This window comes from Meriones unguiculatus, chromosome 19, assembly GCF_030254825.1.
Source record: "Meriones unguiculatus strain TT.TT164.6M chromosome 19, Bangor_MerUng_6.1, whole genome shotgun sequence".
Classification (NCBI taxonomy): Eukaryota; Metazoa; Chordata; class Mammalia; order Rodentia; family Muridae; genus Meriones; species Meriones unguiculatus.
In genome coordinates, this window is record NC_083366.1 from 64,264,919 (window position 1) to 64,287,238 (window position 22,320).

At 47.3% G+C, this 22,320-nt stretch overlaps 1 protein-coding gene across 2 annotated transcripts in view; it reads left to right on the plus strand.

The window, feature by feature from the left end:
- Bicd2 (BICD cargo adaptor 2) overlaps positions 1-22,320 on the plus strand; it is a 45,319-nt gene that overhangs the window by 12,818 nt on the left and 10,181 nt on the right. For both annotated transcript variants that reach the window (XM_021658219.2, XM_021658220.2), the window contains exons 2-3: positions 13,457-13,669; positions 20,596-20,748. In XM_021658219.2, coding sequence (XP_021513894.1) covers positions 13,457-13,669; positions 20,596-20,748 — 366 coding nt within the window. The remainder of the gene's footprint in view (positions 1-13,456; positions 13,670-20,595; positions 20,749-22,320) is intronic.

Genomic DNA, 22,320 nt, shown 5'->3' on the forward strand with positions numbered 1-22,320 from the left:
AACCGTTTATAACTTTAGTTCCAGGTGACTTGGTGACCTTTTCTGGATTTTAAGGGTACCAGGGACATGTGCAGTACACAGATATACATGCACACAAACACCCGTATGTATCAAATAAATAAATAAAAATTTAAAAAAATTTATTTTTAAATTATGTGTATCTGGCTGGGCAGTGGTGGTGCATGTTTTTTAATTCCAGCACTGGGGGGGGGGGGGAGGGAGGAGCAGAGGCAGGCGGATCTTTTAGCTTGAGGCCTGCCTGGTCTACAGAGTGAATTTGAGTACAGCCAGGTCTACACGAAGAAACCCTGTCTCATTTAAAAAAAAAAAAAAAAAAAAAAAGGTATGTGTGTGTTATGTTTGGACATGTGCATGTGAACTTAGGTGCCCATGGAGACCAGAAGAGGGAGTTGAATTCTCTAGAGCTGGGGTACAGGCAGTTGTGAGCTGTTTGATGTGAGTGCTGGAGACAGAACTCAGGTTCTTTGCAAGAGCAGCACATTCATGGAGCCATCTCTCCTGTCCTACTTCTCATTTTTAAAATTGAGACACACGTGATACACACAAGTAGCTACAACTCACTCTCATGAAGGTCTACACACAGGACCATCTGTTCTGCTGCAGTGACCAGAGACCCACTCAATGTGTGGTTCCTCTCAGTCCCCATGGTGTATGTGTGCATGCTGGGAGCGAGCAGCAGCCCCTGTAGACCATGCACCAAGCTTTGTGGTGATGCATGCATCTGTTGCATCTTCCTTAGGGGATGGCATAGCTCCTTTCCCGTCCATGCATTCGAGGGCAGGCTGCCAGTGAGGAGGTTCCTTCACTTCCTGCTTTGCTGCCTGCTACCTGTGTCTAGGGAGGCAGGGCTAGGTGTCAAGAGGGAATTGATTTTCTGTGGGAAGTTGGGTGAGAATCAGGGCTTGTTTTGCTTCATTCGAAATGGGCCTTCCTGCTGCTTGAGTCCAAGCTTCTCAGGATCCAGGCCACACCATGGGTCTTCCTGCTCTGGAACGAGATGGTTCCTGTTCCCTAGGGCATTCTGTGAAACAAGCAGGAGTTGGTCAGGCTCTGTGACTTCTGGCTTATAAGTGTCTGACTTTTTGCTCCTTCTGTCAGACTGTCTTGGGGAAACTTGTTTGGAGACATGTTCTCAGAGCTGTTTTCTCAGTTCTAGAAGGACTTAGTATTCCTATTCCTGTGAGGAGTTAGTGAGCTTCTGTCAGGGCAAACTGAAGTGCAGTGACCCTGAAAAATATTGGTTTTCTTCTTTGGGACCATTCTTGTTTACCTTTTAAAATATCTTTTCAGATTTATTTTGTGTGTATGCGTGCTTTGCCTGCATGTATGTCTATCTTCCACATGCATGTGTGGTACCTAAGGGTTTTAACAGCTACTGTCGTTGTCTTTTGGGTCTTCATCAGAGCTGGAACAAGCCTGTGCTTATAATAAGCCTGAGTTGTCTCCATATTTTGTAGCCCAAGGCAGGTAGAGCTGATGTGACTGGAAGTTGGGAGAGCACACTTCAACATAGCCAGCCCAGTAAAGCTGCCTCAGAATCTGCTCCTGCTGTGTTTGGACAGCCCCACCTCCCACTGTGCTGTTCTGCCCACTTGTGTCCAGTGCTCACATGGACATTCTCACAGGCCTCAGGCCTTCCTGTTTTGGATCCAGGTGGTTACCAGGATGGAAAAGGCAGTAGCTCTGTCTTCCCTCTATGCCCCATCCAGATCTACATAGTTCACCCTTTCTGCTGGTGCTTTGTTGCTGTCTGTGCATTTGTCTGCGGGGTAAGTTGGTGCACATTATGTACTGTAAATCTGCAGTCTATTTTTTTTCTTTCAGCACTGTTTCCTGTCCAGTTTATTCTTTTTTGAGATTGTGTCTTTCATTAGGTGGCCTTGAACTTGAAACCTTTCTGCCCTGCCTCCCAAGTGCTAGGATTATGGGTGTGCAGCACCATGTCTGGTTCTGTGCTGTTTTTAGGACAAGGTCTCATTGTTGGCTCTGGCTCTCCTGGAACTTGCTAGATGGACCAGGATGGCCCCAGGCTCTCAGAGATCTGCCTGTCTCTGCTTACCAAGTGCTGTGATTAAAGCCCTGAACCACTATGCCTAGCTAGTTGTATGTTCTTATATCAGTTTTTTGTTGGAAGTGCATTTATGAAAATGGGATCTTTCACCTTGCCTGTGATGCCATCTATTTCATTACTCAGTGGTAATGAACTCCATGGAGTGGATTCAGACTTTAGGTGCGTTTGGCTTGGGGTTTTATTAACCTTTAAGTATAATTACACAGTGCACAGACATTCAGATGCATGTGTGTGTTGGCTCCCTTTCTTTTTACATTCCTGTTGGAATGGCCACAGCTCCATGCTTGTGTTTCCAGTAACACCTTAGGTACCCTGTCCCTGTTGTGTTATTCTTTACATTTATGTATGTGTGTGCACACTCACACAAGCACACACATGTATGTGCGTGGCTGTGGAGGTTGGATGACAACTTGGGAGTGGTGTTCTGCTGTCATGTGGGTTCTGGGGACCAAGCTCAGGTCATCAGGTTTGGTGACAGGTGCTCTCATTCATTAAACAGCTCACTGGCCCAGGTTATCTTTATTGGAACGTAATTGACTTTCTGTTTATTGTAAAGTTTCAGTCATGGTAGTTTGAAAAGACTTTTTAAGAATTTATTTTTATTTAGGTGTGTTTTGTACATGTGTGTAGGTATGTGTGCATGTATGCAGGCCTGCTGAGGCCAGAAGAGAGTGCAGGTCCTCTGAACTACAGTTACAGGTGGTTGTTAGTTGTCATGTGGGTGCTGGGAACCCAACCCAGGTCCTCCACAAGAACAAGTTTTTAACTCCTGAGCCATCTCTTCACTCCCCTGCCCCTGTATTAGTTTTTAAAGTTAGAGAGCTTTCACTTTGCATTTGTACAGCCCAGTGATTCATCACACTGAATGCGGCCAATGAGAGAGCAAGAAGGCATGTGTGCTCAGCCTTCTGCAGCAGCTTTCTGGGTCTTCATGAGTTGCGGACACTGTGGGTTGATCTTGCTTGCTTCGGTGTTTCTCGTGGAAACATATTGTTTTAGGTGTGTTCACTGCATTACTTTGTGAAGTTGATTATTCTTGTGGTGCCTGTAGGTTGTTCACATTTCTTGCTGCATGGTGATGGCCTGGGGGTATACCATACTTTCCTCATCCAGTGTCAAACAGACTACATTTGGGTGGATGCTGGGTGCCGTTTTCAGGGCAGAATGGCTGGGCGGTGGATGGGAAGCCCACAGACGGCACAGCTATGTGCAGAGTGCTTACCCTTACTTTCTTCACTGCAGGCCTATGGCATTGCCATTGGCTTTAAAAGTAGCCATTCTGATCGGTGCAGTAGCCCTTTGCAGAGATGTTTGCCTTCTCCATGGATGGTTCTCATGTTCTGACTATTGAAGACCATAAAGAGTTGTGAGGACCTTTGTTGGGTGTCCCTTTGAGCATCTTTCCTGTTCTCAAGCATCACAGTGCGTACCCTTTACTGTCAGGCAGCAGCTCTGACACAGTGCTGAAGAAGGAAACAGCAGTTGGGGGAGCAACCGCTCTGATCTAGTTGTGCTCTGCCCTGACACAGCCCTGACCTCACCTGGGTGTCTGCCTCCCGACCATGAGTTCGTAGAATCTTGAGGTAGGGCTGAGTGCAGTAAAGTGCCTAAGGAGACCTACACACTGGTAGGCGCTATTCCTACTAATGATAAAATGAAGAGACCTCAACCTGGTGTTTGTTGTCAAAGACATACAACAAATGTGGCCTGCATGTGGCGAGACTAGATGTCCATCTCTGCAGCTGGAGCGGACAGGGTGTAGTCCCTGGGAAACAGGCTGCTTCCTTGAAGAAAGCTGTCCTGGAGCTGCAGTGTGACCTGGCCGCCCCCCCAGCCATGTGCTCTGTTAGTGCCCGACGGAGGAGGGCTTTATTTTTTTGGCGCATGGTTCAGGAACAATCCATTATGGCAGCTGTGGCTTCATGCTTGGTGGCAGGCGCTTGTAGCACAGCTGGTCACAGTTTAGAAGACTGAGAGGAGAGAGCTTTGACCTGAAGCAGAGTTGAATTATGGCCAAGTCCTGTCCCCAGTGATCCCTCCCTTTTAGGTAGTGCCACCTTCTAACAGTTCCAGAGCCGCTCCAGAGATCACCAACTAGCTAGGGACATCTTGTTGAAACACATGAACATTCAAATCATGACAGATAACCAAGAGACTTAAAATACACATCCACACAAAAATGTACAGGTGAAGGCCTGGCATCATGGCACATGCCTGTGATTCCTGCACTCGAGAGATAGGGCAGCTGAATCGCAAATTCAAGGCCAGCTTGGGCTACGTAGAAAGACTTTGTCTGAAAATGTTGAAAGGCAAAAACCTCAAATGAACAAAACCAAAAATTCCTCAAAGACTTTTAAGTGGATCATAGTACTATTATTCTTTGTTTTTTTAAGACAGGGTCTCTGTGGAGCTCTGGCTATCCTGGAACTTGCTCTGTAGACCAGGCTGGCCTCAAACTTAGAGATCTACCTGCCTCTGTCTCCCAAGTGCTGGGATTAAGGGTGTGCACCACCACCCAGCTAGTACTGTTATTCTTGATAGCCTGGAAGGAGAAACATGTGGTCTTGCTGTACCATAGAATAATATGAATCTATAAAAAGGAATTGAGTGCTGATAAAAACTTATAGCATTCATTGAGGAAAAATGTACTACATGAAAAAAAGAAGCCACATAAGACCAATAATATATGAACTGCATGAAATGTCCAGAAATAGACAAATTTATAGGATCAGAAAATAGATTGTTGGTTTTCTGACTCTGGGAAAGGGGAGCTGGATAGTTATCACTAATGGGGACAGGCTTTCTCTCTGAAGAGGGGTGTAAGTGTAAGGTTAGTGATAGTTGTTACACAATTATAAATGTACCCAAAAAACACATTGGGTTCAATTTCACTGAATTCAAAAGATGGCTGTCCATAGATGGGCTGTGTCTTTAAAATTCCGGCTGTGTGTGGCTCCTGAGCATGCGGCTCAGTTGGGAGAGTGCTTCTCTAGTGCACACAAAGCCCTGGATTCCATCTGCAGTTCCACATTAGTCAGGGTGAGTATGCAAAGCCCAGCAGGCCAGAGGTGCAAACAGGATCAGGAAGTTCAAAGTCCTACTTGGCTACATAGCAAGTTCAAGGCCAGTCTGCAATACAGGAGACCCTGTCTCAATAACACAAAAACATACAAAACATTTTTAATGGACAGGGAGAATTTTTGTTTGCAGAATTTTCTAGGTAAATGTCTTCACAGTCTAAAGAAATCATCAAAGGATCCAAGGCTCTGTACCTGTGGTGTCCATAATGAAAAGAATTGCATGACATTGAGAGATAATTTTAGTTCACTAATATTTAGCCTTTCTTATTACTGTGTTTATAATTTTCACTGAATAAATGTCATTTTTATTGAAATTGGCATCTGTGGACTATGTGCTTTGAGGTAGAGATTATACATTTAAAATTATGTATTCCTAACTGAACAATTTACTTTGAAGATTTGTTATGTATTTATCTTACTTTTAATTCATTTTGGGGGAATCCCTTTTTAAATTCCTTTAAATAATTATGCGTGGCAGTTGATAGTCCATCTCCTGACATGTGGCTTACTTATGCTTTGGCCTATCATGTTCTTTAGCACACACTGAATGTACATTTTGCTTATCCCACATTTGAGTTCCAGACATGGTCTTCTCATGACTGAATAATTCTTAAAGCAGGTTCTGTTTATTGGGTTTGCTGAGCTGTCAATTCCATGATCAGCATAGGATTGTTCTTTGAGCACCTGCCATTTGGAAGGGAAGATCTGCTGAGATTCTTTTGGTGCTCCCATCTGAGTGGATGAGGTAGTGGCCAGGGACTCTGGTCTTGGACTCGGGTGTCCAAGTCCTACTATGTGGCTCGCCCAAGGAAGGGCTCCCCAGTCTGGGGTGCTGCCTGCACATTTGTCAACTTCAGCGGTTGCTACTGAGTAAAAGGACATACTAATGGTTACTTTGCGTTTTGTTTTCTGTGTCCATCTCTGCTGTGTGAGGCTTTCACTTGCTACTTTGTTCAGAGACAAGGAACAGCTCTTTTTATCATTAGTGTTTATTTTTAGTGGCTGCCTTTCGCCTGCACAGGCCTGCTGGACGGCCATCCCTGAGTTTTGATAAGATGTTTCTATTTTTTGTTTATTCTGTTTCCTGTTGTTTGGTTCTGTATGCCTTTCCTGATACAGACATAATTAAGAGATTATTTTCTTTTTTCATTTTTGTGTGTTTGGGTACATGATGACATAGTTTTTCTGTTGTGTTTATTTTTTCAGAACAGTTTTAGATTCATAAAAAACATGAAAATATATTTGTTCTCTGGAGCACACAGATATGCTAGCAGTTTCTTCCTATTTTAGATCGCTACACCATTTACAGCTACTTCTGATAGTTTTTCTTACAAACAGCTCTGTTTGGGAAGATTGTGTCTGTCCTACAGGGGAGGTCCCTGATTGGTCCTATTACCTACTTAACAATTTTACATGTTGTATACTAGCCTCTTCCAGTCAGCATAGGTTTAATCAAACTTTGCTTATACATTTAATCTCTTAATGCTCTAAATTCTTTCTCTGAATGAATGGTGTTGAGCTTGTGTCTCTACCAGTTTAGTATCCAGGGCACCATCTTGAATTTAGTAAGATTTGATATCATGTGGTGTCCTGTGGAATTCTGGTAATGCATGACCCTGAGCAGCCACATGGAGCTGCCCAGGGTGGAGCAAGGCCTACAGGCCCATCAGAGTGGTGCCTCCCAGGGCAGTGTTTTTCTTCCTGGCCACCTCAGCTCTTTTCCAGGCCTTTAAGACATTGGAGTCCCCTTTGTAGTAGCCCACTGGCTTGTGTTTGTGAATGGGTGGGGAATCCTTCAGTCTGTGAGTGTCCTGGAGACCGGCTGTGTCCTGGGGATCCTGATACTGTACAATATTTGCACCATGGGTGCCCATCAGAGGCCAGGCATGCAGTACCACTAAATGCAGCAATTGTTAAAGGTTAATAGGATGCATGTGCCAGCCTTTGGCTCTGGGCAGTTTTAACAGGCCTAGATACAAAGACAGGTGCTGTGATTGGCCCCGTGTCCCTTTTCTGTGTGGTCATGTTGGGAGCAGATGAGAAGCATACCTTCTCTGCTTCTCTAGCCCTCACCAGGAACCAAACAGCATCTCCATTTCAGCAGGTGGTAGAAGGGCCCTGCCCAGCAGGCATGCCAGGATGTGCAGCTGGTACAGCTTAGGGATTCCTGAGATTCCAGGCCCAGCCTGATGCAGGCGTGGTGGCCCTTTTGGGACAAGTGTGGAACCCACAGTCTGTGGGTAGGCAGTGCTGGATCAGCCCAGACAAAGAATTGGAGGATCTTGGCTTTGTTGTGGAATCTGCTTCCTGGAACAAGTCTTGTCTCATTAGATTGCAGAGGCTGGCTCCCTGGCTTACCAAGCATCATGCCTGCTACAGTATATGTTTAAACTGGTTTAGGAAGAATTCTTTGGGATAGCCCTCCTGGAAGACTCTTCCTGGTTTGTTGGTATAAGTCTTCCCTAGGGACCCAGGCCCCCATGGATAGTGTGAGGTACAGAGGGCTTGTGTTCAGTTCCTATTACACCTGTTCTCAGCGACGCCCGCCCCCCCCATTATCTGTTTGAAGGGTCAGTCCGCAGTCTGTACTGCTGGTACAGAAGAGTAGCTCTTGGTGAGATGGCCACATTACATTACTCTCTGGATAGTGGTAAGTGGTTGGGGCTTTTCTTTGTAGGTAAGGAAACCTCCTATAGGCATTGGTAGAGAGCTAAGTTGCCCTTCTGGCTGACTCTAAAGCAGGAACCTTGTGGGGTCCATTGGACCTGGCCAAATAAGGAAAGATGGCGAGGGGTAGATACTGATCTCTAAGTCCTCATCCTTTTAATTAGTAGGCTGGTTGTGGATAACCCTGGCTTGGTACCCATGTTCTCTCAACACAGGGCTGGACATCCTCATATCCAGCCTGGGAATTAGCCTTGTAGTCCTCTTGTACAGCTGCAGTTCATCTGGTAGGTTCCATGAATAGTAGGCATTGAGCTCTCGTAGACCCCAGCCTGTGTCTTGCTGCCCCACCTGCACCGACCTTCTTCCAGGGGTCTAGTTTCAACTGCCCTTCCTGTCCAAGCCTTTTGTCTTCCTTGTCCTCTGGTCCCATCCATATCATTGCTCATGCTGTTTTCTTACCTGTGGCACTCTTCTCACCGTGCTTGGTTTGAAATTTGCCCCTTAGGGCCGCTGTGATTTTTCTTCCTACCCAGAGCTTCTTGTCTCCTGTCGTAGCCACATTTGACTGGCCCACTGGGGTCCCACTAGGGTCCCACAGACTATCCCAAGTCCCATCTCTGAGGATGATCCTACTGCTGAAGTCATGATTGGCCTGGTTCCTTATAGGCATGGATGATTGCACCATAGCTACATGGGTGTGGCTGACCTTGAAGCCAGCGTCCCAGGGGGCTATGTTGGCCAGAAGCAGACGTGTTCCTTTTGAAGGCGCCTGACTGGCCATGACCTCATGCTCCAGCACTCCTGGCCGTGTTGGGTCTTGCTGAACCTGGGCAACTTCAGAGCAGTAGGCATGAAGTGGGTTAGGAGCCTGTGTTGTGAACTGCATCTGCCTGGGTAGCCCCTAAGAGACATCACCAGAGCACTGCTGCTCCTGCTCCTTATAGCACAGAGCATCCTGTGGTTGAGACTGGAGGAGAGCTGTCTACTTCCTGTCTTCCTTCCTTGAAGCAGTTGGGGAAGTTTGTGGCAACGGCAGGCTAGAGGCTGCATCTGGAGCACAGGGACTGGATCCTGACACCAGGGTAGATAAAGGCTCCCATCTCTGACTTGGGAGGCCCACAGGATGAGACGGAAATGTACAGACACATAAACAGCTATCCCCTAACAACCCTCAGTTCAGATAGGAACTCCCTTCGAGGACAAAAGGAAGTCTATAACCAAGAGAATGGGAGGGTGAGCCTGGGTGCAGCAGCATTTGAGATGGATTTGAAAGGTTGCATAGGATTGTATGCTCTGGGTCAAAAGAAATGTGACCAGACAGATATCTCCTGTCTGACCCCCAGCCTCCAAGCCTGTACACTGGAGGTGGTGGCCTCAGGGATGGGGCTATGTCTCGTAGATTCATATACTCTAAGTGAGGGGTACAACACTTCAGAAACACCCACATAGTTTCCTTAGACAGCATTAGTGAGCTTCATGCACTGGGGATGTTCAGCATAAGCTTTTATGTAAGCATATGTTCATGAGACCATCAGTAAAATCAAGGACATGAGCTTGACTCTGGTCTTTCCTATTCCTTCTCTATTTCACTGAACCTCCACTTAGCTTGCATTTTTTAGTTTGAGATAAAGAGAACTGAACAATATTTTTCCCACTGGATTTTTCACTAAGGTGACTTCGAGGTGTATCTATATTGTTATATCAATACTTCTTTTTCACTAATAGTACTTCATTATATAAATGTATCATATTTAATTTTTAAAATTTTATCCTCTCTCTCTCTCTCTCTCTCTCTCTCTCTCTCTGTGTGTGTGTGCGTGTGTGTGTGCACATGTGTGCCACAGCATGTGTATAGAAGATAGAGGATAACTTTGGAATTGACTCTTCTTCCACATTTATTTATATGGGTCTGAGAATTGAACTCAGGTTAATAGACTTGAGTGGCAATGCTTTTACCTGCGGAGCCATTTTTCAGGCCCTATACTTTAAAAGAGAGCTGGCATTACAGATGCACACACTGCCACGTCTGGTCATTAATGTAGCTTCGGGGATTTAAAACCATGGCCTTATTCTAAGACATGGCCAGTGTTGTAACCAGTGAACCATCTCCCAGCCTTTTTGTTCTTTTTATCCCAAGATGGAATCTTCTCTGTTGCCTAGGTTGTTCTCAAGTCCTGGACTCAGGCCATTTTCCTGCCTCAGGCTCCTGAGTAGCTGGCATTACATGCTTCATTGTTGTCCACCATGTTCAGCTCTGAAGTTCAGTGTGTGTGTGTGTGTGTGTGTGTGTGTGTGAGAGAGAGAGAGAGAGAGAGAGGAGAGAGAGAGAGGAGAGTGATGTGGGCTACTTACACATGAGCTTTTGGTTAAAAGGTTATCTTTCCCACAAAGCCACTTTTGTCAGGTCAGTTGTTCTGTCTCTTTATGCAGTGAAGTACCTTTGGGTCATGGTAGCAGGTGGGGATAGTCTTGCTCTTTCAAAGTCATTTAGTCTGTTCTGCGTTCTTTAAATTGCTCTGTGGATTTTAGAATAAACTGGTCGGTTTTTACAAAAAGCTGCTGGAACTTTGAGTTGATAGGTAGGCTCCTTGAGATTGGTATACACTCCATGGTTGCTCTCTTGGGTTTGTTATGCTTTGCGTTTATTATTTTTTTGTGTGTTTCATTTGGGTCTTCCTTTTGGCTGCCTTTCAGAGTTGGTAAATCCTGTTGAGGCACAATGTGTCTGCTATTGACCCCTGCTTTTCCTCTAGGGAAGTTCTACTGCGATCTTTTGTGTCTTCCGTTTGCTCTTAGCTTCTGAGTTGAGGGATTTGGTTCTGGTACTTGACTTTCAGCCTGCCTGCCCTTCTGCTCAGGGCTGTGTGCTGTCTGCTGATCCTTTCTTCCTTGGGTCTTCACCATGGATCTTACCTGTTGGCAGCTGGATTTGTGTTTGTTTTCTTTAATGTGTTCTGAGCTTTGTTCTGGGATGTAGTGGCTTAGAAGTGGATGAATCCTTTCACAGTCTGTCTTTTACGCTTTGCTCTGCTGTGCTCCAGCAGTGTGTAACCAAAGTTGATTCTGCCAGGCCCCAGACATGCTCTTCCTTGAGCCTCTGGGGGATCCCTCTGGCTGGTAGGAACAGGCTTGTTTTTAGACTGCACGTCAGGGATTGTTCCTGCTCCCCTTCTGCATGCTCCCTTCCCATGGTTCACACTGACTGTCCTCGGTGAAGATTCACTCTGGTCCTTAGTTCTGGCTGGCCTTCCTGCCCTGTCTGTAGTCATCTTCTTCCCCAGGCCCTGCCATCTGCCTCAGTCCTCTGCTCTGTGCCCTGCCCTGAAGGCACAAAGGCTGTTGCAGGACTTTCTCATCCCATCACTTTACCTAGTACACAGACTTGAAAACTGATGCTTATTATTTTATCATGTTTAAAGTTACTTGTGTGTGTGTACCTGGCATGCATGTGCCGTAACATACATGTGGGAGTGAAAGGACGACTTTTGGCAGTCAGCTCTCTCCTAGTACTCACATGGGTCTTAGTACTCAGGTTGTAAGGCTTGATGGCAGGTGCTTTTGCATGCTGCGCTACCTCACCAGCCCTCTTCTATCATATTGTTCTTGTACTTTCCAGTTTTTAATTTGCCACACAGGAGGTAGAGTCTGTTCCTGTGACTGTCTGTCTTCTCAGTTAGAGGTAGATGTCTCCATCACAGTGTGTTTGAAAAGCTGCCCAGAACTGCTCCTGTGCCCCAGGCTGGTAGCTTGGGTGGAGGAAGAGAGTTGGGGCCCAGGCTGGCAGGCCTAGGCTTGAATATTGTGCCATAGTGCTTAGCCATCACACTTTGGGGAAAACTTCTGAGATGTCCTTGTCCCAACTCCCAAGTTGATTGGTGTATCCCAAGGAGCCATAGATGCTTGGACTCTTGAGTTGTAGTCCCAGATCCCTGGGTTGGGGCTAGCTTGTTTGGTTTCCTTTGTATGGTTTATGGTGGGCAGACAGCTCGGGCCAGGTGATGTGTAGGTATCAATTTGTGGCTTGATCCTTCCCTAGGATCAGGGTGAAGGCAAACAGACCAGAAATCCCAGAGCTGAGCTACGACTTGTGTTGTGTTGGAGGACTGAAAGCGTGGTCACCTTGTGAGTGACTTGGATATCCACAGTCTGCTGCAGGAGTGCTGCACCGTGAGCCCGGGTCACCCCTGTGCACATGCCTCCTCCCAGTGTCAGCCCTGGCACCACTGGGCCCATTGTGAGGCCTTCCCACAGTATTTTGGGACACAGCATATTGCCTCAGACCAGACCCTGCTCCATTCCTCCACTTCCCTGTCAGAATGAAAAGGAATTGCGCTCTGCATTTTCATGTGTTAGTGTTAGATTCTGCTTAGCTCGGTGGCACCCCTGTACAGTGTGTCTTTGTATGCTTTGCCCATTGTTTTCTTGGAATGAATTCCTAGATGTGTGAAGTAACAAATGGAAAAAAATATACCTTTTCTGTCTCTCTCTCTTTTGGGTCTTTGAGATAGGGTTTCTTTGTGTAGCGTTGACTGTCCTGGACTCACTTTGTAGACCAGGCTGGACTTGACCTCACAAAGATCCACCTGACTCTGCCTCCCAGAGTCAGCTAGGATTATAGGTGTATGATACCACACCCAACTCTTTTCTCTTTTAAAACTAGTAAAAGCCACCATTTTCTGTTCTTTAGTAGCTCTTCTCTAACTATTGTTTCTTGCTGTAAGCCATGGGTCCTGTAAAGAGTCAAGAAAGGAAGGCCCAGTAGATGGTACAGCCCCTCAGAGGGGTGTGTAATGGAGCCTGTCCAGGCCCTAGGCTCTGGACACAGCACAGTTGCTGACCTCAGTGTGTGACTGGCATGGTGTGGTGGGTGAGGCCAGCACTTTTTGCTAGTTGCTCTCACTTGGTAAGATTGCTTACTGTGTCGCAGGGCCTGACACGCTTGCTCCTTTCCCCAGTGTCTGAAACATGCAGGTACATGCATCTCAGGGCCTACACACCCTGAAGTGGCCACTCTAGCTAATTGTTACTGTGCCTTATCCCTAGGGCTGGGGGCTCTGGTTGCCCAGCCCCAGTTTGTCCCAGAACAAACGAAGGATATTTTGACATCAGGTAACAGGATGGGGCAGCTCCTCACCCCTTGCGTGTAATGGCTAGCATACCTCCCTGAACTTCAATTTTTTTAATCTGGAAGTTCTGTTAGATGTGATGCTCTGGATTTGTTCCTCGTTAGCTTGTCCAGGCTCACAGTGTAGAACACTTATTTCCTGGTCCTGGGAACTTTTCAACTGGTATATGTACATCATCAGGCCTCAAACTTTGTTCCTTACAAAGGGAGTTCCACATATGTTTGTGGCTCTCTATTTATCCTTCGTGTTCCTTTTTATCACACCTCATAATGCCCCTAAGACTGGGGCATTTCACTTACATTTCACTTCCTTACATTGCACTGTAAGGAAGCATGTATCTGGCATGTGCATCTCAAGTGTGTGTTTTAACACATGCACAACAAAGAAGTGCTTCCCAGGTCAAGAGCTTTCATGTTCCTTGTGGTCTTGGGTCTCCATTGCTTTGTGGCCCCAGGACACCCATCTAATGAATGTCTTATCTCTCCATGCAGGCGTTTGGCCAGGCACACACGAACCACAAGAAGGTAGCTGCTGATGGTGAGAGCCGAGAGGAGAGCCTGATCCAGGAGTCAGCCTCCAAAGAGCAGTACTATGTGCGGAAGGTGCTGGAGCTGCAGACAGAGCTGAAGCAGCTGCGAAACGTACTTACCAACACTCAGTCTGAGAATGAGCGCCTCACATCCGTGGCCCAGGAGCTAAAAGAGGTAAGTAGGTGGTTAACATCTATCACTGTGACAGTGGGCTGTGCTGGTCTCTTCAGCTCACTTAGGCTCCACCTTGCTCCTATGGTCCCTCATGTGAACACACAAACAGTTCTGTGTCTAAAGTATGCCCACCTCACTGGTGTCCTGAGTCTGCCAAGCAGGCCCTGATGAGCATGGTAGTTGGTCTTTCATGGGATTCAAACCTAGTGTCCACAGGATGTTCCTGTCATTAGTTGATTATTTGCTTGGAGAATGGTTTGGGGTTTTTGTTTGTTTTTTTGCCATCTGGCTATGCATGAATGTTAGGCCACACCATGGGCAGGGAAGAATGTCAAGGTAGAGTAATGCTGCCTAAGTGATGAATGGCCCAGCTTGTGATTTGGTGGCCATGGAGACAAAGACAAGCCAAGAGCCATGGAGAGTCCATGGAACTCTGAGGAGACTGAGGACTCATCACTAAAAGGTGGTACCACGTGCCTTTAATCCCAGCACTCAGGAAGAAGAGGCAGGTGGATTGCTGTGAGTTTGAAGCCAGCCTGGCTCTACAGTGTGAGATCCAGGACAGCCAAGGCTATACAGAGAAATCCTGTCTCGAAACAAAACAAAAAGAAAAAAAAATAAGTCTTTATGTCTGAGGCCTACCTGTCCATGGTCTTTGGGGCTAGCCTCTAGCCTTCCAGAGGCTTGGGATAACACTGGCTGTAGCCTTCACTTGGACTAGAGACCTGGACAAAGCCAGCAAGACCAAATCCAACCCAGAGGTGTCAGCTCTGGACAGTGAGGGGGACAGTAATGCTAAGCCCGGAAACAACAGCAGAGGAGAAACCAGAGCTAAGAATGGGTAGAGACAGATGTGAGAGCAGAACCTCTTCCCCAAGACAGGTGAAGGCTGAAGGGCTGCCTGTGGTTCGGCTGCAGAGGGCCTCCTCAGTCCTGGGGACAGAGACAAGGCGGCTAAGGGCTATGTAGGGAGACTCAGGATTTCCTTCTACTGTGTAAACAGGAACAACAGGAATCTCTCCCGCACCCCAGACCTGCCTGTCTTCAATTCACTGAGCTCATTTCCGGCCCTGGACGGTCGTCCAGCCCCAGGTTGCCTAGGGGCGAATGTGGAAGAAAGCTCTGCACTGGCCTTTCAGGAAGGAGGGGTAGACAGATGGATTGTCACTGGGGCTGCTTCTCTTCCTCAGTGACAGCCCTTCCTCCACCCTCGCCAAAGCCAAACTTGTGGGAGGAAATGAGATCATACACTAGGCTCCAGGAGCGGAGGCTGCCTTCCCTCCACCCCCTATTCAAACTGAGCTCAAGACCTCAGGGACCCCACACCAGGGGAAATGACGGCTCCCTGCTATTGAAGGCCTCTGGGTCAGAGTCCTTGGATCTAGCATGCAGGGCCCTGACTACAGCACATCCTCATGCCTGTGCTGTGATGACTTCCCTGTGAGAACATCTACTGGCAGAGGGTAGGCTTCCCCAGCAGAAAGAGGCTCAGAGAGCTTGGAAGATGTGCAGAAAGAACACGGGGCGTCCCCTACAAAGGGTTTCAGAGACTGAGGGCAAGGCTTTGTCCAGGTTCAAGTGAGGACTAAAGCCAATGTTAACTTCACAGTACCACAGTCTCACCCTTGTCGGATAGTTCTGATGTCTTAGACCAAATCATCCAGTGACCCTCTCAGTGTTCCGTCACATGAAGACACTGAGGCTTATGGGTAGAACAACTCTGGGGTCCCGACTTGTGGTCTCTGCTGTGTATAGGACTAGTAGTAGGCAGTTCAGTCAGCTTTTGTCTTGCTGGCATTACTCCTGGTAGGGAGATGAGATTCGAGGAATGGCTTGTTGCAGGCATGACACCATTTCTCAGATGGATAGCTTTAGGCCCATTATAGTGCTAGTAAAGGACAAAGAGTGCTCCTATAGGTGATGGATGGACATGTCCTGTGTGAGAGGGATTAGGAGCTCAGGAGACCAGCAAAGAGGACTGATAATCCCCTAACTAACACAGTGGCCTCTTGAGTTGTCACCTTTCTTGCTGGTGAGCAACCTGAGGTCAGGGGATCCAGGTGAAGGAGAGCTGGTGGATAGGTCCTCAGGTGGTTGGCTCTGAGTCTGTGTACCCACTGCTTACATCTAGGCTGCTCATCTGCACAGAGCAGAGCCTGTTCCCTGTACTCTGGGCTGACATCAGGCACCCAACCTGGGAGGAGGTACTTTCCTGAGGGAAAACTAAACCCCTGTGGCCAGTTGGAGCCTGCTGGAGTTCTCAGGAGTTGAGCATGTGATGGGTGGAGGTGCCAAGCAGCAGGCCAGCCAAACCTCTGTGCTCAGCCTGGTGGCTGGGTTTGGAAGTGATCTCCATAGAAAGAAAGTATGTGTTTGAGTCCTGCACTGTCAGCAGAGAGGTGCAGTTAACGTGTCACGTGATATTACCTTGCTAACACGTGACTTATGTGTGTGTACATTTCTCTATGCTTGTCTTTCAACAAGGACACCTATCCACGGGCCCGTGCAGGCCCATACACTCCACCAATGGGAAGCTCTTTTTGTCTAGTACCCTGGATTCTGACTCTAGCAGTGGCATAAGAACAGAGCTCCTAGAGAGCCTTGGGAGGGCCAGCTTCTAGAGGCACTGAAGACTCACAGAACACAGGGTACTGCTGGAAAGCACAACACTCGTGTGTGGCTCTGGGCCTGGTGCTCTCAGGCTCCCATCCTGGCCTTCTGCCTCCATCTTCAATCATGCAAGCTGCGCTTTTTGCCCTAGCCATGCGTAAGCTAGCACTGTGTGTCTCACCCGTGCCTTCCAGGTCTCCAATTCCTGCCGTATAGCCCTGGGGCACTGGTGGGACTCAGACCTTGTTACCAGTCTACTTGAAGGCTGTGGCCATATGAAACCTCTGTGTACATGTTTGAGTACTTTCTGCATGGCAAGCACTTCTGAGTTGGCTGAGAGAGGGCAGGAATTGGGATCATTTCTGCAGAGAGAATGTGTAGCCTTTGCTCCCGTACCCTTCTTTGAGCTCCAGGTAGGATGCAGAGAGCCTGGGTGTGCTTTCGTCTGTGTATCACCCCAGCTTTTCAGGTGGTCCTGCCTCCATTGTAGCTGTGCTTGGGGCTATTTATCTCCATCATATCCATCTCCCTTCCCTTCTCCCTTGTGATGTTCTGTTACCCTTAGGCCTTCTCTTTCTTTTCCTGTGGTATCTGATTCTTCCAGTATCAGTTTTGTAGTTACCAGCATTTTCTACTTTGTGGATTGTTCTTTTTCTCTTCCATCCTTCACTTCTTCCCTTTCAATCCCCTAACACTAGATAGAAGAGAAAATAGGATGAGGGAAAGGGGTCTTTGTTATCATTAGGCTACTTCCTGCTGATTAGGGTCGAGTTCTTAGGGGCAAGTTTGATTTTTGCTGTCAGTTTATCTGATTTTTTTCTTCTCATTTCTTTGGACATGACTACCTGACAAATTGCAACCAACCACAACTAACAGTATCCAAACACCAAACAGCCACACACCTATTGAGGCGCCAGCATTATTTTATTTTATTTATTTTATTTTGTGTGCATCAGTGTGAAGGTGTCAGATCGCTTGGAACTGGAGTTACAAGACAGTTGTGAGTTGCCATGTAGATGCTGGGAATTGAACCTGGGTCTATTTGGAAGAGCAGACAGTGCTCTTAACCACTGAGCCATCTCTCCAGCCCCTGGCACTAGCATTTTTATATCCTCTGAAAAGTCCCCAGAATTCCAAATATCACACACTCACAGAAACTGTCTATCTACAGGTGGCAAAACCGTGCCCCTGCTAGAGCACGACACAAATTATAGTCAGCTGCTGCAAAGCAGTCCCATATCCCACAGCTAGGGTTAAAATGAAACCATATTCTTATAATAGTCTATGTTTTTTTTTTTTTTTTTTTTTTTTGTTTTTGTTTGTTTGAGTTTTGATTTTTTTGAGACAGGGTTTCTCTGTGAAACAGCTCTGGCTGTGCTGGCACTGACTCCAGACCAGGCTGGCCTCAAATTCACAAAGATCCACCTGCCTCTACCTTCCGAGTGCTGGGATTAAAGGGGTGTGCCACCACTGCTGAGCCTATTTCTGTGTTTTTGAAAGAAACCAAAATTACAGGATTCTCACATTCTCACTATATTCTGTTGACTCTTTCAGCCCCCTAATGAGAAGGCTGTCTTTATTTTATTATGAACTAAGTCGTAATTTTAGTGCTAATCGTTTGTCAGTAGTGCTTGACATCTGCCACTCTCTTCCACTTTCTGTTGTCTTTCCTTCCTCCCCATCTCTCCATATTTCTTTCTCTCTCTCTCTTTTTTTTTTTTTTTTTTTTTTTGGTGGGAGAGGGTGATACGTGGTTTCTCTGTGTAGCCCCGGCTATTGTGGAACTTGCTTTGCAGACCGGGCTGGCCTCAAACCCACATAGATCTGCCTGCCTCTGCCTCTGCCTCTGCCTCTGCTGAGACTGAAGATATGTGCCACCACATGTTGCTTCTTTTTCTTCTTCTAGTTCTTTTTCTTCTCCTCCTCCTTGTCTATTTTTATAGTATTATTTTATTTCACTAATCCAGCAGTACTGTTTGTGTATCTCCCTGCATGGCCTCTTATGAGGCATATACACCTCAGATGAACACACAAATGCGATCAGGATTGAGTCCCCCTGCTGAGGGGACAGTGCTCATGAGGACAGAGCTGTGGGCCTGCGCATCTTGTTTGGGGCTCTGGAGCAGGTATGTTGTTGGTCTACGGAGGCCATCTGAGCATTAGGAACAGAGATAAGCAAGCATGGAGCTGGGAGGATACGGAGATTCTTTAGGGAATTTTGCTTCCAGAGGACATAGATGGTGTGTTAAAACATTTTCACTTGTCACAGTGTGAGAGAGAGCTGCAGCTGGTGAGCAGAGGTCAGGGAATTGCTAAACAACCTACAACATATAGCAACCACAACAAAGGATGGTGTGGCTCCGAATGTTTAAGACTGAGGTTCCCAGGTCCTGTGTTTAGTGCAGGCAGTGTGAGCATTCCCACAGTCTGGGTTTTGTTGTGCTTCTCTTAGCCCTGTATTACCTGCTCCCTGTGGCAGCTTTCCTGACTCCTCACACATGACTTGAGACAGAAACCAGCTTTCAGCTTTATTGAGGTGGTACACATCCCATACAACTCATTTAAAGCGCGCTCCATGCTTGCTGGTGCTGCTGCTGCTTCTTCCTCCTCCTCTTCTTTCTTTTCTTCGTCGTCTTCCTCCTTCTTCCTTCTTCTTTTCCTCTTCCTCCTCCTCCCTCTTCCTTTTTCTTCTGTTCCCAGGATAAGGTTTTTTTTTTTTGTGTGTGTGTGTGTGTGTAGCCCTGGCTGTCCTGGACTCACTTTGTAGACTAGGGTGGCCTTGAACTCACAGAGATCTGCTTGCCTCTGCCTCCCCAAGTGTTGGGATTACAGGTGTGCGCCGCTGTGCCCAGCTCCATGCTTGTTTCTTATCCCTGTTCCTAATGCTCAGATGGCCTCCCCAGACCAAAAGCATACCTGCTCCAGAACCCTGAGCAAGAAGTCCAGGCTCACAGCTCTGTCCTCACCAGCATTGTCCCCCTACTCATAGATGTGTGTACTCTTCTAAAGTTGTTACTCTTTTTGTGGTGCTGGGGATTGAACACAAGGCCTGTATTCAGTGCCAGGCAAGCCTTCTGCCACTGATACAGACTCCCAGCCTTTCAGTTAATTTTAGACTATTTCATCATTCCAGAATGAAGCCTGTTTTGTAGTTACTCCCACACCCCTCTTTAGTCCCACTAGTCTACTTTCTATGGCTATGGATTTGCCTGTTCTGGACCTTTCTTATAAATGGAGTCATACAATGCATAGTCTCTTTGCTTTGCAAAGTCGGCTTTGACTTAGCAGAATGTCTTTATACTTCATTCGTGTTGTAGCAAGTGTCAGGACGTCATTCCTTAATGTGGCTGAATAACACGCTGCATTGTAAAGCTAGACCATGTTTTGTTTATCCATTCACTTTGCCAATGGATACTTGGGTCGCATCCACCTCGAGCACTAGGAACACTGATGTGCCGGGTTCTGTGTGGGTGTGTTTTATTTCTCTGATGCAGACACTCGGGTTAAGTGTTTGAACTTTTGCAGACATGCCACAGTGTTGCCCCACTTACCATTTTACCAGTCAGATGACCCATCTTGCAAAAGGAGAAAAAGGGTCAGTGTTAGGAAGTAAGTGAAGACCTAAGTGAATATGTATTGTTTGACGTGTGCATGGCCATGTCAGAGACACCAGTGCCTCCCTGAGATCCATGAGAACAGCAAAGCCTTCTATGGTGAGGCTTAGAGGGACGGCAAAGGCTTCCCTCGAAGTCCAAGTGTTAATGCTGACAGTGTGTGCAGGTGTCTCCCTGGATGTTTATGGCCTGAAGACTGCTTCCCTGCATAGACTGCTCCCACCTGGATTAGCTAAACCTGCCTTCTTACTCAGCTGTATGCCAAAAGTCCCACCTCCTTGCAGTAACCCCACCTCCTTGTTGAGCTGTGTATAATAAACATGCTGAGTTTCCGACATGCTGTCCAGATGAACCCATCCCAGCCTTTCTTGTCCATGTGTTTGTCATTCCTTCATTCCCACACTGCTTCAGTTAGGTCAATACCTGGAGCCAGCAGAGCTCAGCAGGGTATGGCAGTCATACCCTGAGTCACTTGAGTCTTGAGTCACTTGCCTGAAGTTCCACAGTGAGAGAAGCAGAAGAGATCTGATTGTGGACTGTCTGCTGCTCTGCACAAACCCTGCTACCCTGGACTTCTTCCTCCAAAGGGCTCACAGCACACCTGGCTGTGCTCATCCCCCTTACACTATTTGGAAGCACAAGTGGTAGGGCCAGTTGTAGAAGTAACCCATATAGATGTTTTTTTTTCTTCTGCCCCTGCAGATCAACCAAAATGTGGAGATCCAGCGTGGGCGCCTGCGGGATGACATCAAGGAGTACAAGTTCCGGGAGGCCCGTCTACTTCAGGACTACTCAGAGCTGGAGGAAGAGAACATCAGCCTGCAGAAACAAGTGTCTGTACTCCGGCAGAACCAGGCGCGTCCCCAGAACAGGCTCACCTTGGCCGTCTCTGTCCTTTCATCCACCTATCTTTCCTTTCTTTGTCTTGTTCCACATAGCTGAGGCCAGGACGAGTAGCACCTTCATATTGGAGATAGGGGATCTAGCTCACAGCAACTAGCACTAGTACCTAGCACTCTTAGGGGATATAGCTCACAGCACCTAGTACTAGTACCTAGCACTCCAAGAGCACAAAAAAAGCCTGTGACTTTAGTATGACAGTTTCCTAGGCCAAATGTAGCATCACTGTCCTGGGGAGTCTGTTTCTGTTTAGCATAGATAGGGTGATGATACACCAGGATGATACACCAGGAAGTCCACCTTGGTGAACCAGTGACAATATTGAGCTTACTTACAGGAGCACAGGTGAGGGTTTACCCACAGGTGCGGGTTTACCCACAGGTGCATGGGTGAGGGGAACCAGGGGTGTGGGTGAGGGTTTACCCACAGGTACATGGGTCAGGGACTGCCCACAGATGTATTGATGAGGGGTCCCATAGGTGCATGGGTGAGGGGTCACAGGGCCATGGGTAAGAGGTTTTAGGAGCATGGCTGACTCCAAAATAGCTATATCACTAAAAACTCGAGCCATCTTGGCATGGGTGATGACTTCCAACAGTTGCTAGATGCAGTTCTGTCTTCATTTAGCCTTCTGATGCCTGTCTACTCTAGCAACCTTTGAGATAGCTGGGACAGGATTAGGTATAGCTGGGTCAGAGCACAGGAGTTAGGGGAATGGCTGGAATTTTGGGTGAGGGTCTAATGGCACTTTACCCTTTCCTTCTATGAGAGAATGTTTATAGACCTGATCTTGTGAGGGTCTCCAAGCTGGGTAATCATGGTTGCTCTGATTTCGAGACAGCTGGGCCATGTCATGCCTGTAGGACAGTGTTCCACATCACCAAGATATGGGGGACATCATATTGATGATGAAGGAGCACTAAGACCTCCAGAGACTGACTGTGAAGCTTGAAATCTTGCCATGGCTGCCTGCTGTAGGAATGGGGGTGTCCCCTCTGCCTGTGGCAGGGATTAGGAGGTCCTCCTGGGTAGGTGAGGGTGAGGACCACTCAGTGCCGGGACATGCTTTTCATTCTCTAAGACCTATAGGCAGCAGGGAATCTTTTCTCTCAGGAAATCCAAGACCTCACCCCCAAATGCCCTGGATGTTGTCCTGGCTTTCTAGAACCTCTCTAACACCAGATCATCTTACAGCTGAGGCCTCACTGTCAGCGGACCCAGTGTTTATATCATGCACAAGAAAGCCCATATGTCTGTGGAGAAGCTTTCGAGTTTCAAGGGCAGCCAGGACAGGGATTGTGGTGCTGGGCAACCACAGGAGCAGGACTCACAGCTCACAGCTCCGTCATAATCATGAGGTGCCACTGAGCATTAATTGGTACTACTGCCCACAGTGCCCTAAGGAGAGGAGAAACTGAGGCTCAAGGAAACCTTGTACTTAGTGGAGTCACTCCCCATCTGAGATTCCTCACCCCATTTAGGGCCCTGGGATGTGGGCACACTTAGGATATTGTACCAGGTTTCCCT